Source organism: Danio rerio, chromosome 15 (assembly GCF_052040795.2).
Source record: "Danio rerio strain M-AB ecotype USA chromosome 15, GRCz13ab, whole genome shotgun sequence".
NCBI lineage: Eukaryota > Metazoa > Chordata > Actinopteri > Cypriniformes > Danionidae > Danio > Danio rerio.
The window spans coordinates 10,453,460-10,468,411 of NC_141035.1; the positions used below are offsets into that span (position 1 = coordinate 10,453,460).

Sequence of the window (14,952 nt, forward strand, 5' to 3'; positions counted from 1 at the left end):
AGATGTGAGCACTTGGTTTGAGACAAAATAATGCATTTATGACTGCAGAGAAAAGTGTGTGAACCTTAGATTTATACGAACTGAATATACACAAATATAACAACATAGTATGTTTAAACAACTATGGATGTCTTGCTGATTTTATGCAGGAACGTAAGGAAATCCAAGGTTTCAAATACTTTTTTCCTACAACTGTAATTTCTATAAAAACATAGGTCTCAAACTCCATTCCTGGAGGGCCGTAGCTATGCACAGTTTTGCTTCAACCCTAATCGAACACAGCTGATCCAACTAATCAAGGTGTTCAAGACTACTAGAAACTATTAAGCAGGTGTGAGTTGGAGGTGGTTGGAGATAAACTATGCAGAGCTGCGGCCCTCCAGGAATTGAGTTTAATACCGCTGCTGTAACACGTAAAACTTCAATTAACATCACAGATAAACAATTATGAGTTAAGAACACAGATGATGAGTAAATCAGGAATAATAACTTTCAATATTCAAATGCATTTACAGTGAGATTTTCCTTCACCAAAACCAACTTAATAGGTTGTTTGTGCAAGCTTATTAAAGCCAACAGAAACATTTTAGAGTTAAGCATCCTCTAGGTGGTATACAAATAATCATAGTGATGACAGTGTGTGTCATTATCAAAGCACATACTGTATGACTAGGGTTAGAAGTCAAAACGTTTGGATTTTTTTTTTACTATTTTTGCCTGTTTCCAATCCACAAATAAATTGCATTTACACATTTGACTGTTATGTTCAAGAAACACAAATTCCAAATTTTCACACAGTTGAAAGGGTACAATTCACACAAGATCTTACAGTAGAATTTTTCCTAATGTGTCATATTTGAAAAAATAAAAGGCAACCTATAAGGTTGTATTGGTTGAAGGACAGTTTATTTACAATCACTGCACAAAACAGAGAAACATGTTAAACTGGCTCACATGCTAGAATTATTTATTCAAATATATATTTTAATTAGAACTCGAAACAAGTTGTTTTCTTTAAATACAATTTTTAACAATTCAAGTTGCACAAACAAATGGAAAAGAACGGATTTAAATAATGCAAAATTCCCAAGATCCCAGTATACCTCAAACTGAATCCAAAAACAAATTGAAATTAAGCCACTTTTGTAATGGTAAACTATTATACCATTGGTCTGTGATCATCATGCAATCAGTGGGTTTTTTTCTGGAACTTCTTTGATGTGCGATTTCTTCGGGCTCTATTGAAACGTTTTAGGTACAAAGTCTAAAGTGCATGGCGCAAAAGCCACAAGGGTGTTTCCGAATCCACTTTTTCTATTTTAAGGTTTGAAAAACAAGCTTTGTGCCCTGGCGCATGATCTAACAGGGTTGTGCTTATTCTCTTAATGAGTTATGGGTGTGTTTTGAGCATAACGTGCACTAAACCAATCAGAGTCTCATCTCCCATTCCCTTTAAGAATCAGTTGTGTCATGACATGGGACATTTGTTATTTACATGGCAGACTTTGTAAGTGAAAGAACTAAATGTTTTACTAGTGAGATAACAGTTAAACAGATCATACACAGAATACACTGGAGAGATTAGAAAGGCTTGGAGGGGTCACACACAAGATGAGAATCACACCTCATCAAGTCTTTTTATGACTTTGCAGACACTGGCGGTGCCATTTGGTGTCTCTCCATTGCAAATAGAAAACAAAATAAAGATGTGATGCACTGTGGTGTAGTGATGGGAAGTTTGGATCATGTTTACCTGCTCTTCTGTCTATAAAGGTATTTTTATCTCTTTGCTCAGCTCACCTCTTCATGTCTTCAAATGTCAGTGGTTCATTCACGTTACACTGACAGTCACATATAATCTTAACCAATGTACACAGTCTGAGTCAAAAGGAGACATAATAATTAGTTCACCTTTCAAATCTTCTTGTTCTTGAATCCTTCGTTTATCACGTGACAGAATGACTCAAACCCGAGGACTCGAGAGATGAACGTTTCAATTCTTTTTACAGCTCTAAACGCATATGATTGGCCCGTAAGGAACGAATGACTCAGACCCGATAGAGGACTCGAGAGGTGAACGGATCAATTCTTTTTCCGGCTCTAAACACATATGATTGGCCCGTGAGGAACGAATGACTCAGACCCGATAGAGCAGTGGTTCCCAACCTGGGGTCCGCGCCCCCCTAAGGGGGCGCCAGAGTTCACAAGGGGGGCGCGGGAGAGGATAAGTGTTGAGGTAGAAAAAGGCATAATATGCTCCACTATTATACAGGGCTGTACAATTAATCCAAAATCCGATTTCGATTTCAAACGATTATAAAAAAGCATTAATCAAGATAAACAATTATATGCATCATATACCGCCCCCTTTCCAGTTGTATGTGTTGTGAAAGACCGCGTGCTTATGTGTGTGTGCAACACGCACACGCAGTCAGAAGCATGCGGCCGGTCAGCATTCGCTCTCATTCGCACCCTGAGACGAGCAGAGGAGAGCAGACATCTAGTCATCTTAACGTGAGCGCTTTAATGGTCAAATAGGTGTCAAAACGCGGTGTTTAGTGATTATTTATATTAACCCTCATTTGTGTAATAAACAAACGAGTTGAGGATCAAAAGACGTGAAAGAGAAACCAAGAGACAGCGCAAAATATTCCTGCTGCTGCCTGTTTTTATTATCATTAATCAAACATAACGAGAAAATCTTTCTCTGCTCTTGACTGAAGGATTTCTGTAGCTAAAGTGTTTTTCTTACAGTGGAGATGCTTAAAGCACAGTTTGTTTTATATTTTTATTCTATTGTATTTATTTCTCTTTCCTTTGCAGGGTGGAAAATAACTGTATATATACACTTGAAGTCAGAATTATTAGCCCTCCTGAATATTAGCAACCCTTTTCCTGGCCAATTTCTGTTTAATGGAAAGAAGTTTTTTTTTTTTTTTTTTTTTTTTTTACTTATTTCTGAACATAATAGTTTTGATATCTCATTTCTAATTACTGATTTCTTTTATCTTTGCTATGATGACAGCACATAATATTTTACTAGATTTTTTTCAAAATATAAGCATTCAAATTTAAGTGCAATTCAAAGGCTTAATTAGAGTAATTAGGCAAGTCATTGTATGACATTAGTTGCTTCTGCAGACAATCAAAAATATATATTGCTTAAGGGGGCTAATAATATTGATCTTAAAATAGGTTTCAAAATATTTAAACCTGCTTTTATTCTAGCTAAACTAAAACAAATAAGCCTAGAAGAAAAACAAATATTAGAGGAAATACTGTTAAATTCCTTGTTCTGTTAAACATAATTTGGGAAATATTTATAAAAAAAAAATTCTCAGGAATATATGTATTTTTAAGTACCAAAAAAAAAAATCAAAACACATGCTTAAAATTCCAACATAATAGTAAAAATAATTAAAATAAATAACTCTAAATAATTTTTTACATTTTGCTCACTCGCGCAATGTGCTTGTCCAACTTCTCGTAAAGGCAAAATAAAAACAAAAATGGCAGACAAACGTCAATGTAATGATTCTTCAGAGGCAAAGAAAAAGATTAGACAGTATGACAAAGCCTATCTAAATACACATAAACACACACATACAGTAATATATATATATATATATATATATATATATATATATACGGTACATATGTGTGTGCGTGCGTGTGTATTTATATGGTGGGGGGGCTCCAATGTTTGTATATGTTCATGGGGGGGGCCCCAGAGAAAAAGGTTGGGAACCACTGCGATAGAGGACTCGAGAGGTGAACGGTTCAATTCTTTTTCCGGCACTAAATGCATATGATTGGCCCATGATGAACGAATGACTCAGACCCAATAGAAGACTCGAGAGATGAACGGATCAATTATTTTTACGGCTCTAAACGCATATGATTGGCTTCTACCTTTCCGCAATGAACGACTCAAAATACTTGAAATGAACGATACCACCTGCACAAATGTGCGCACACGCGGATGAACGAATCACTCCCTGAAAGGACTCGTAGTTCCAGAGTCAGATTGAAGATTCGTTCAAAATGAACGAATCGTTCATGAACGACACATCACTACTGTAGTGGTGCTTCTTGCAGAGAAGGCTGTTTGTCCGATTTTTAAAAAACACATTACACATTTACAACCCAACGTACTGCAGTCCGCGTTGGAGAGGTCAAAAACAGTAAAATTATCACTTAGCCTTTTCAAACTTCCTTTTGCTCGCAAACAAATAACAAAAAAGAACTTTGTTTGAAGTATACTGAAGCCTTTACTGTTTGCATGCATGACTCTTTGAACTGGTGCGTTTCATTTCTTCACAAATTGCAAAACAACTATGCATATACAGTAGAAAGATAATAATAAATTGACTGTCACTTTCCATGTTTTAACAGATAAAAACATTTTATAAAACAAACATCTTATTAAATCTATTAGTATCTTTTATGTTGATATATGGTTAATGGGTTATTTGAAAACACAGAAGTTAGTGTATGAGTAGTGTGATCCAGAAAAGCTATGGCAACTCTAGCTCAGCAGGCATTAGACAACACATTGTGCACTTACCTGAACAACCCCAAAGATATTGTTGAACTGGAATTTAAATGGAAAAATCAAGGAAAAGTGAAAAGGAGCTCAAATAAAATGCAAAAGCAAATAAAAAGATATTCCATAAATGCATAGACTGTAATGAACTGAATAAATGCCAGCATCTCTGAACAAAGCTAAAAAGTATGCTTGTTAGTGGAATTAACTGGTTCTGCCAATTTGATGGAGTCTATGGACAGCACATTTTTATTTCAAACACCTGGTTAAGTATGAAAAAGCATAACTCAAATATCTGAAAGCCGAAAGTATGAGCATGAAGCTCAAAAAATGCTGCTCCCTGCAGCTATCTATGCACCAAAAATGTCATGATTTACTAGAGAAGAATGAAATTAAGAGCAGATGCTCTATATATGCTGAATATGAGTATAAGAGTGACATTATGTGCTGTGGGTGTCTACCTCTGCTTTTGGCCGCTTCTTTTAGGCTGGTCATGACATGTGGGGGAATGCTTTCCAAGACAAATCTTCCCTCTAGTCCTGGATAAAGTGACCTAGAAATAAAAATCAAACCCACAGTGATACTCTTATAACATATTCATAATACTCTATTGCCAAGTTTACTCATGGATGAGCGCTATTCACAATTGAATCAAACATTCACCCATGACTTAAGGGGATCACACACATTAAGCACCACTCGGCGACGCGCCACGCAGCGCCATGCATTTTAGAATTCTAAACATAGGTTTCTATCAGTGTACACACACTGGCACCGCAGGTCACGGCTGTCAACACGCCAAGCCACGACTCAGGACACTGTTCATATTTCTGCCGCGCCACAGAACGGCATCTGATTAGTTTAATTTTAAATAGCTTGCAAATGTGCACGTCTGGTGCGCGATACTTTCAACTGTCATGTGCGCGCCATGTCGCTGTGCATCCGGTGTGTGACGCCCATTAGTTGGTATTGAGCAGGGCACTGAGCCGCCAACTGCTTCCTGGGAAATGAAGTAAATGGCTGCTTTTCAAAAGTGTCAAATTTAGATTAAAGATTAGCAAAGCTTTATGCTGTATTTATACAGATTAGATAGTTTACATTAAAAATCTAATAATAAAATACATTAAATCATAATATATTATTTATTTAAAGGCATAGTTCACCTAAAAATGAAAAGTTCCTCACATTTATGGTTCTATACCATTATGAATTGCTTTCTTCTGTTGAATAAAAAGGAAGATATACGATAGATCAGGGGTGCTCAATCCTGTTCCTGGAGATCTACCTTCCTGCAGATTTCAGTTGCTACTCATATCAAACACACCTGCCTGTAATTATCACGTGGTGTTCAGGTCCTAATTAATTGGTTCAGGTGTGTTTGATATGGGTAGCAACTGAAATCTGCAGGAAGGTAGATCTCCAGGAACAGGATTGTGAACCCCTGCGATAGATGCTATGAAAGATAGTACGATAGATAGGTAGGTAGGTCGGTCGCTAGGTCGACACCATCCCTTTAACACTAGAACTGTCAGGGGTTCTTTTACCCCTGGATGAATTCTGTTTAAAAATTTTGCTGAATTATGCCACTGGGTTAACAAAGAAGTATCTTTTTTTTGTACTTTAAGCCCGTACTCACACTAGGTACAGTTGCCTCGAACCCGGCCAAAGCATGCTTGTCCCCCCTCCCGTCTCCCCCGACGGCCCGCACTCACACCACAAACGGGCTTCGGCACGCTTACGTTATCGCTGCTGCGCTGTTCAGTGAGAAGCGCTCTCTCACTCAGCAGCACAGTGGAGATTTCTCTAGTTATATCGTTTCAGTCGTTTGATATGCAGTGACATGCAGTCAAATATTTCGCCAAACAGTCCTTAGGGATGCGGGGACACGCAGTCAGATATTTCGCCGTACAGATTCGCCTATTTTGGCGCTCACAAACAATCATAAAGCTCTGAGGAATGAGGAGGTCTGCTGAAGACGCGCAGCTGTCATGAAGTGAGAAGTTTGCGTCTTTAATAAACGACGGCAGTTTGCGTTCACTGAACAGTAAGAATTATTAATAAATCTATATAAAACAGCCCCTGAAAAGTCACGTCTCGCTTTCAGTTTCGGGCTTTGGCGCGTTAAGCACTCACACACAAAGCCCAAGTGAACCGCGCTCAGGCACACCTCTTCCAACCGGGCCAGGGCCGGCCAAGTGAACCGTGCTTGAGCCCAATTCAGCGCACTCATACTTCTCAAACAATCCGGGAAACGGGTCTGGGCACGGTACGGATGGCATAGTGTGAGTAGGCCCTAAAGCTGTATTTGTGCAGGCTACTTTTACTTTTCCATAATGGTAGGCAATAAGCTAATCTCTGCACTGTCAACGAGATTTAGAAGTGAGTAAATGCTAATTTGGCTTGTGTAATATTATAATGCAATGTGTCACACAGGCTCTGGATCAGCTGTTAGGCTACGTTCACACTGCAGGCAAATGTGACACGAATCAGATTTTTCCCTCTCATGTGACTCAGGTGATGACAGTGTGAACAGCCCAAAACGCATGGAATCTGATCTTTTCAGGTCAGATCTGTGCCACTTTCATATGTAGTCTTAAATCAGACACAGATCTGATGTTTTGCAATGCGACTGCAGTGTGAACGGTTATGTCGGATTTCATGTGATTTTTACATATTCTTTGAGTGACATGCATCATCATTCTGTGCTGCAAACATCATCTACCTCTCACCAGCCCAGTATAGTGGCACAAAGGGCGAGAACAGTACACAAACGATCAGTGTTTTCAATTACAAGAGACTTATTTTAGGTCTCAAATGCGGAAATACACATTAGTAGTAGCAGAAGAATCAATTACAGTTCATGAAATACGCCACGGTTGTCTGTGAACATTGCAAAAAATGCTTTTCTTACTTAAATATTTTGTCTTTTTTCTAATCCAAATATCTAAAAATTCTTAAATCAAGAAGAATTTTCTAGACAAGCAGAACATATTGTCTTGTTTTAAGAAACAATATGCCAAAATTAAGTTTCTTCTTAAAACAAGCAAAATAATCTGCCAATGGGGTAAGCAAAATAATCTTGTTTTTCTTTTTGACATAAGATTATTTTGCTTACCCCATTGGCAGATTATTTTGCTTGTTTTAAAGAAAAACTCACTTAATTTTAGCATATTATTTCTGAAAACAAGACAATATGTTCTGCTTGTCTAGAAAATTCTTCTTGACTTAAGACTTTTCAGATATTTGGACTAGAAACAAGATAAAAAATCTAAGTAAGAAAATATTTTTTTTGCAGTGAAAAGGGTAATAATCAAATAAGCATGATCCGACAACATGCTTACTTATGCAACACACACGTGTGCAAAACTAGACATTTCATGCTCTCCGTAATGCACTTTTGCGCATGCGGGTCAGTTTAGGAACATGATCTGTTCACACTGCAAATCTGATATTGGCCACATTTATAACAGCCAACAGCCATGCAAAAAAATCTGATCTGAGAAAAAAATCAGATTTGAGCACTGAGCCTCGCAGTGTGAACGTAGATAAGCTGTCAGATACTGAGGAGGTCCAAGACGCATCATTTATTTCCCCACCATAGGGGGGTTGTGAGACTAAGAAGACCTACTAAAGAACTTTTTTTTTGTTTGTTTCCTATTTGTCGGACTGAGTTTTTGTATTTTTTTCTTTTTTCCCCCTGAAACTAAGACACTGCTAATTTAGACATTTGTTTTTGCCTTATAAACTGAACTGACATATTTTTGCCTTATAAATTATTTGTTTTCATCTGCTTTTGGGTTTTTTTTTTGCATTCACTGGCCTTGACCGAAGTTCTTTTTAACACTAATGAGGTTCTGCTACTGTACTTGCTGTTCATTACAGTTTGAGCCTCAAGTTACTCTTGCAACTACATTTAAAACTACTGATACGCAGTGGAAATAAAAAGTCTACACACCCCTGTTAAAATACAAGGTTTCTGTGTTGTAAAAAAAAATGAAACCACAGTAAATAATTTTAAAACTTTTTGCACGTTTAATTTAAACTATAACCTGTACAATCACATTAAAAACAAACTCAAATCTTTTAGGTGTGGGGAACTAAAAATAAAAACTAAATTAAATAATGTGGCTGCATAACTGTGCACACCCTTTAATAACTAAGGATATGGCTGTGTTTAAAATTAAACAATCATATTCAATTTAACTTTAAATAGGAGTCAGTACACACCTGTCATCATCTAAAGCACATTTGATTAACCCAGAATAAAGTTCAGCTGTTCTAGTAGTTGTTTTCTGACATTTTCCTAGTTGCATCTTACAGGGAAAGTCATGGTCCACAGAGAGTTTCCAAAGCATCAGAGGGATCTGATTGTTAGTAGATATCAGTCAGGAGAAGGGTACACAAAAAAATCCAAGGCATTGGATATATTATGGAACACAGTGAAGACCATCATCATCATCAAGACAAATAGAAAACTGATCAGGGAGGCTACTAAAAGGTCTACAGCAACATTAAAATAGTTGCAGAAATTTCTGGCAATTATTGGCTATGTAAATCATGTGACAACAATCTCCCATGTTATTCATATGTCTGGGCTATGGGGTAGAGTGGCAAGACGGCAGCCTTTTCTTACAAAGAATACCCAGGCCCAGTTAAACTCTCCCGAGAGCACGTGGCAAAAGCTGTTATGGTCTAATGAAACCAAGGTTGGACATTTGGATATAGTTTCAAAAGTTATGTTTAGCGCAAAAACAACACTGCACATCATCAAAGAAACATCATACCCACATTGAAGCATGGTGGTGGCAGCATCATGCTTTGGGGTTTCTTTTCTTTAGCTGAAGCTGGGGTCTTAGTAAAGGTGGAAAGAAATAAGAACAATGCTAAATACCAGTTAATACTACAAGAAAACCTTCAGACTTCTGCTAGGAAGCTGAAGATGAACAGGAACTTCATCTTTCAGCATGATAATGATCCAAAGCACACATCCAAATCAACAATGGAATGGCTTTACTAGAAGAAAATTCAAGTTTTGGAATGGCCCAGCCAGAGCCCAGACTTAAATCCTATTGAAAATCTGTGGGGTGATCTGAAAAGGCCTGTGCAAAAGAGATGTCCTCGCAATCTGACAAATTTGAAGCATTTTTGCAAAGAAGAGTGGGCAAATATTGGCAAGTGAAGATGTGCCATGGTCATAGATCGTACTCAAAAAAGACTGAATGCTGTAATAAAATTAAATTGTGCTATAACAAAGTATTCACATTGTTTTAGTTTTTTTTTTTTTTTTTTTTTTTAAGATTTGAGTTTGTTTTTTTGCAATTGTACAGGTTATATAATTTAAATTATTTAAATTAATTTATATATAATCAAATAATTTATTGTGTTTTTTCACAACATAGAAACTTTGCATTTATCAGGGATGTGTAGACTTTTTATATCCACTGTATGCTTCACACTGTCAGACCATAGTATACGTTTTAAAGTAACTTCTCTTTAAATAACCTGTCAAATACACATACAATTAAGACAAAAGCAACCAAACAAAAGTTCACATAAGATTGGCAATATTTGTGAATGTAAATCGGGAAGAAATTATATGTATCACTAGTAATAGATCTGTGCAGAATGTGAAAACACACTAATTACACTCAACCAGACTATGTTGACATTGGTGGGAAATCTTTTAAATCTGATCATTGTGATGCATAAATTTCCTAAAGAAAGCTCAGGTCTAGATTCACAGCATTTGAAGGAAATCAGAACCAGCACTTCATGATATAAAGAATAAGCTTATGTTTTTAACTTTGTAGATTATTCATTATGAAAAACCAGCAACATTATGTAGTAGGGTACGCTGAAGTATAAAAAGCTTAATAGGACCACTACACTTTTTTTGTAAATAAGCTAATTTTACAAGTCACCTAGAAACCATTAGCATCTCACTCCAAAAAATTCAAACAACGGGTTTCAATAATTTTCCTATATAAAGCTCGACTTTTTGTATTTAAAAATTAGAAGTTTGTCTTAGCTATGCTAAAAGTGCTCCTGCCAGACCTGGAGATAGAATGAATGGATTCAAAATTGTTAAAGCTCAACTGTAAAAGAGTGTTCCTGTAAATTGCAAATTTTGTACAACCTTGTTTTTGCATAGCAACATTTCCAGTACACAGAATGTCAATGTATGTGTTAGCCTGTACCTGGGATACTCCTGCGAGGCGATGTAGACAGCATCCTTGTCATTCACAGAAGACGAGAACACAGCAAAAGTCTCATCCTGTAAAGGCAGCAGCTCCAGTCCAATGAGGTCATTGTAGCAAGAATCGCTAAGAATGAACTCTAATAGAAGCAACTTCTCAGTGGAGGGCCCTTTGTGGCGACATTTCCTCAGAGTCTGACGCACAAAAGAAGGGGTCACTCTCCTCAGGCTCCCTGGCTTGGTGACAAACATGGTCAGTGCTTCATCGATATAGGCTGGCACTTGGGCCAACATCATCCCTGAGGTCTGGAGGTATTTGATAATGGTTCCTGCTGTGTCCATGCTTGAGTCCAAGTCGGAGAATACAGTTTCATCCACCTGGACCCAGCTCCCGCTTAGCGAGTAGATGACCGGATGTTGAAGCAAGTCATTCAAGAGGGGTTCAAGAATGGGTTTCCAGCGAGGTCGAATTCTGTTTGGATCAGGCCAGGCTCCATAAATACCTCTGGGGGAAAGGGGAAAATCTTGGTCCTTCTTAGTTTGGATTCGCTGGATGGTCTCCATGATAAGTGTGAAGTAAGCCCTTGGGATGACGGTGACTATGAGAAGCTCATTCCAAAGAGCCGCCGGGTCCCTCCATTGGTCCACCTCCCGCCATTTAATGCTCCTACGATTGTCTGTCAATCCAAAGAAACCACTAACGTGGACCGGCAATCCTGTCATACTTTCTTCTCCAAGTGGCAAAGGGAGAAAACAAAAAGCGCGTCCTGAGAAACTAGAAGTTGCCCCTTTGTCCTCATCAATAAGAGTGAGTGGCAAGGCAATGCCAATGGTTGGGATAAACTTCAGGTCATCGGCAAGAGAATCCAGTTCACCGCACATGCCTCGTCCTCCCACGCTGTTACACACTAACCAGGTGGTTTTCTGAGTCTCCTTGGCAGTTTCATCCCGCGCTTCAATGGAGAGCTGGTAGGTGGCACAGGTGACCGAACTGCCCGGTACGCCATTACTGTAGCTATCTATAGCCTGTCCCAGGGTTTTTAGAGAGTTCGGCCTTTCCATCCTATCTTCTTGGCTATCGCTTGCTGTGACCTGGAAAAGCATCCGCTCTGTTCCATCTGATTCCCGTACATGCAGAGAGACCTTCTGCACGCTCTTTAGAAAGAGCAATACTGTGTCTGCATCGACTTTGAAGGATTCAAAGAGCTCCAGCACCTTCTCTTTATTGTAAATGTTGTTACTTAATTGTGAGGGTTTCATCCGGAGTGGAAAGCGAAAGAGTGTTCCTGGAAAGTTGCCATCTTTAATGGTTTTCTCTGAGCTGCCGAGCAAGCCAAAATAAGGGGAAAACTGATCGCTTAGCTCGGTTATTTCTTTTATGTCAGACTTCAGATTCCAGCACTGGCCAGACTCATGGACTCCAAACAACATCTGATGAGGGTCCAGCATCGCAATTTGATCCCCGCTGAATATACTAGGTACATCTATAAAAGATGGTACATTAATAGTAGTAGAATATTTTGGTCCATAATGAAATATATATACAAATGCATATACAGTAGATGTGGCTATTCAAATGTGGCTGCTCTCCATCAAGTCATTTAATTCATTTTGTTATCTCCACTGCTTAATAATATTTTCCATCCATGTTATTTTAAATCACATTTTGCTAATTGTGTTATGATTATCATGCATGGAGCTTTCCTGAATTGATTATCTGATGCACTATTGATCTTATTGTTCAAGTATGAGCAGGCGCAGCCATTTGAATCTTATTGGCCCCCCTTTACACTGGCAGTTAAATGTGACTCAATTCCAATTGTTTTGCTCATATGTGATCTGTTCAATGGCCAAGTAAACATGAAAAAAAACGCATACATTTTTAGACCATTTTTAGGTTTTAGGCCTCCTTCATATGTGGAAATAAATCAGACATAAATCGGATATGTGACAATGTGACTCATGTGTACAGGGAGATCAGATTTATTAAGGTAGGGGTGTCTAAACTCTGTCCTGGAGGGTTGGTGTCCTGCCGATTTTAGTTTCAACCCCAATCAGACACACCTGGGGCCTGTTTCAGTAAGGAGGTTCAAACAACTCGGAGTTTAAACTTGAACTCTGAGTTGATTTACCGAGAGATTAAAAACTCTGAGTTTTCGGTTTCAGAACAGCTGATCTGAGCTGGGTCAATCAACTTTGAGTAGACCAACTCAGAGTTAAGCGCGCGCACCGTGACTATAAAAAGGCATTATCAATGGAGCGCAGATATTACGAGTTACTATGGCAACATCTTAAAAAAAGAGAGCATTTCTGCATTTCTTTCTCCAGCTAAACTTGATGTTCTCATGCAAAGTTATAGCAAATATGAGTGTATATATTTAAAATGAAGCAACCATCAGTGAAGAAGAGACAGCGTGGGAAAACAGCTGCTCAAGTTAATGCGTAATTTTTAATTTTAAGTATTTAAACATCTTAAGTGTAATAAAATAAGTAAAGTAATGTGTGACGTTTATACTTTTTTTCTAAACTTTTATACACTTTTATCAGTTTTAATAGATTTAACAGTGCACTTGTTATGTGTCTGTCTTTTTATTGATCAAGTGATAGAGGTTGATATAATATTAAGAAGGTAAGCAGTAATAAAATAATTTAGACAGAATAATAATCCCATTAATCTAGTAACAGTGCATGTCGAAGGTTAAGCTAATTATTTATGAAAAAAAAGGACAAGCCTCGTACGTGACTTTGTTCTGTGTGTGACAAAAATGTAGGCAAAAGCTGTGTTTCCATCAAAATATAGGCTATTACATAAATTTGTGCAAAACTGGAATAACGCCTAAAAATAAAGCAGCGTTTTTATCCAAAGAGTCGAAGAGAACACAATCGTCACTTCCTGATTAACTTGCGCCAAATATCAACAGTAAAAACAGAATTACTGCGGTAGAAGAAGCTACATCAATGATTTTTTTATTTAATTAATGTACTTGCGCCTCAGAAGACAATTGACACACAATGAACACGTGGGGGCGTTTGAAGCCAGACGCGGAGATCTTGACACGCTCCAGACGCTCGGAGGTAATTAATAATATACACTAATACTGAAACAGTAAAGGCATTTTAGAATGACTAAAACAGCATTAAATATGTTCTGCAGTGTGCTCAGTCTGCTGGTTTGTCCATTCACACACATTTTCATCATCATATCTAACAAACCATTTTTTAATGTACATACTGTAATTTGTTAAGTGCACTTCGTAGTTTATGTGCATCTTATCAAATAAAAGTTTAACCTACTCAGTTATGCACATGTTATATTATGCGTATTTTCAAAAGTTATGTGAATCATGACGTTTCCATCAATCTTTTTTATGCACATCTCCAAAATGAGCTCTAAAATAGGTGTGTGGAAATGTAAGACTAATGCGAGAAATACCGCTTCATCTTTAAAAAGGGAAAGAGACCGACAGAAACTCAGAGTTTAGAGAATAAAACCTGCTCCGGACCAGGTTAGATTCACAGAGTAAGTTACCACGGTAACTGACTCTGAGTTAAAGTTACCTCTCTTTCAGAAACAGGCTTGACTTACCCTGCTTTCTCGAGTTTAACAAACCTGTCATTTTAAAACTGAAAACCCAGAGTTTCTCTCATTTCAGGGTTAAACTACTCTGAGTTTTAACTTAACCTGCTTTCTGAAACAGGCCCCTGGGCAAGCTAATCAAGCTCTTGCTAGGCTTTCTAGAAACATCCTTGCAGGTGTGTTGAGGCAAGTTGGAGCTAAAATCTGCAGGACAACGGCCCTTGAAGACTGAGTTTGGACACGCCTGTATTAAGGCATTCTGTTTTGTTCGTCATTAAAACTTGCGACAATGTAGTACTTCTTTGCGGTTTAATGACATAGAAGGAAGAGCCTGTGTGGAGACACCCACATGGTAAAAACGAAAGCGATCAGTCACCGCAATTTGCTCCCACCAGACCTGAGATCTCTCTCATACCCACAAATTCCTCTGAATAGTGAAGGACACCATATATAAACCATAGGCGCAAGCTGCGATGACAGCCCTTTCTCTCGACCTTGTCCTGTCCCTCAAAATCATTTTAAAGTAGAGCGATTTTTGCATATTTTACAGAGCTAAAAGCAAGACAATTTTTTCCATCATGGCTTGTGGTGCACAGATGATGGAACCCGCCTTTACACATGCGCAATGTCATA

General features: G+C 38.0%; 1 protein-coding gene across 2 annotated transcripts in view; it reads right to left on the bottom strand.

The window, feature by feature from the left end:
* The window catches only part of sacs (sacsin molecular chaperone), a 51,560-nt gene that overhangs the window by 15,481 nt on the left and 21,127 nt on the right, over positions 1 to 14,952 (bottom strand). The window contains exons 7-9 of one of the 2 annotated variants that reach the window (XM_087283711.1): positions 10,744 to 12,226; positions 5,008 to 5,099; positions 4,568 to 4,594 (exon numbers count right to left, since the gene is read on the bottom strand). In XM_087283711.1, coding sequence (XP_087139837.1) covers positions 4,568 to 4,594; positions 5,008 to 5,099; positions 10,744 to 12,226 — 1,602 coding nt within the window. The remainder of the gene's footprint in view (positions 1 to 4,567; positions 4,595 to 5,007; positions 5,100 to 10,743; positions 12,227 to 14,952) is intronic. The other variant, XM_087283712.1, reaches the window with a different exon arrangement.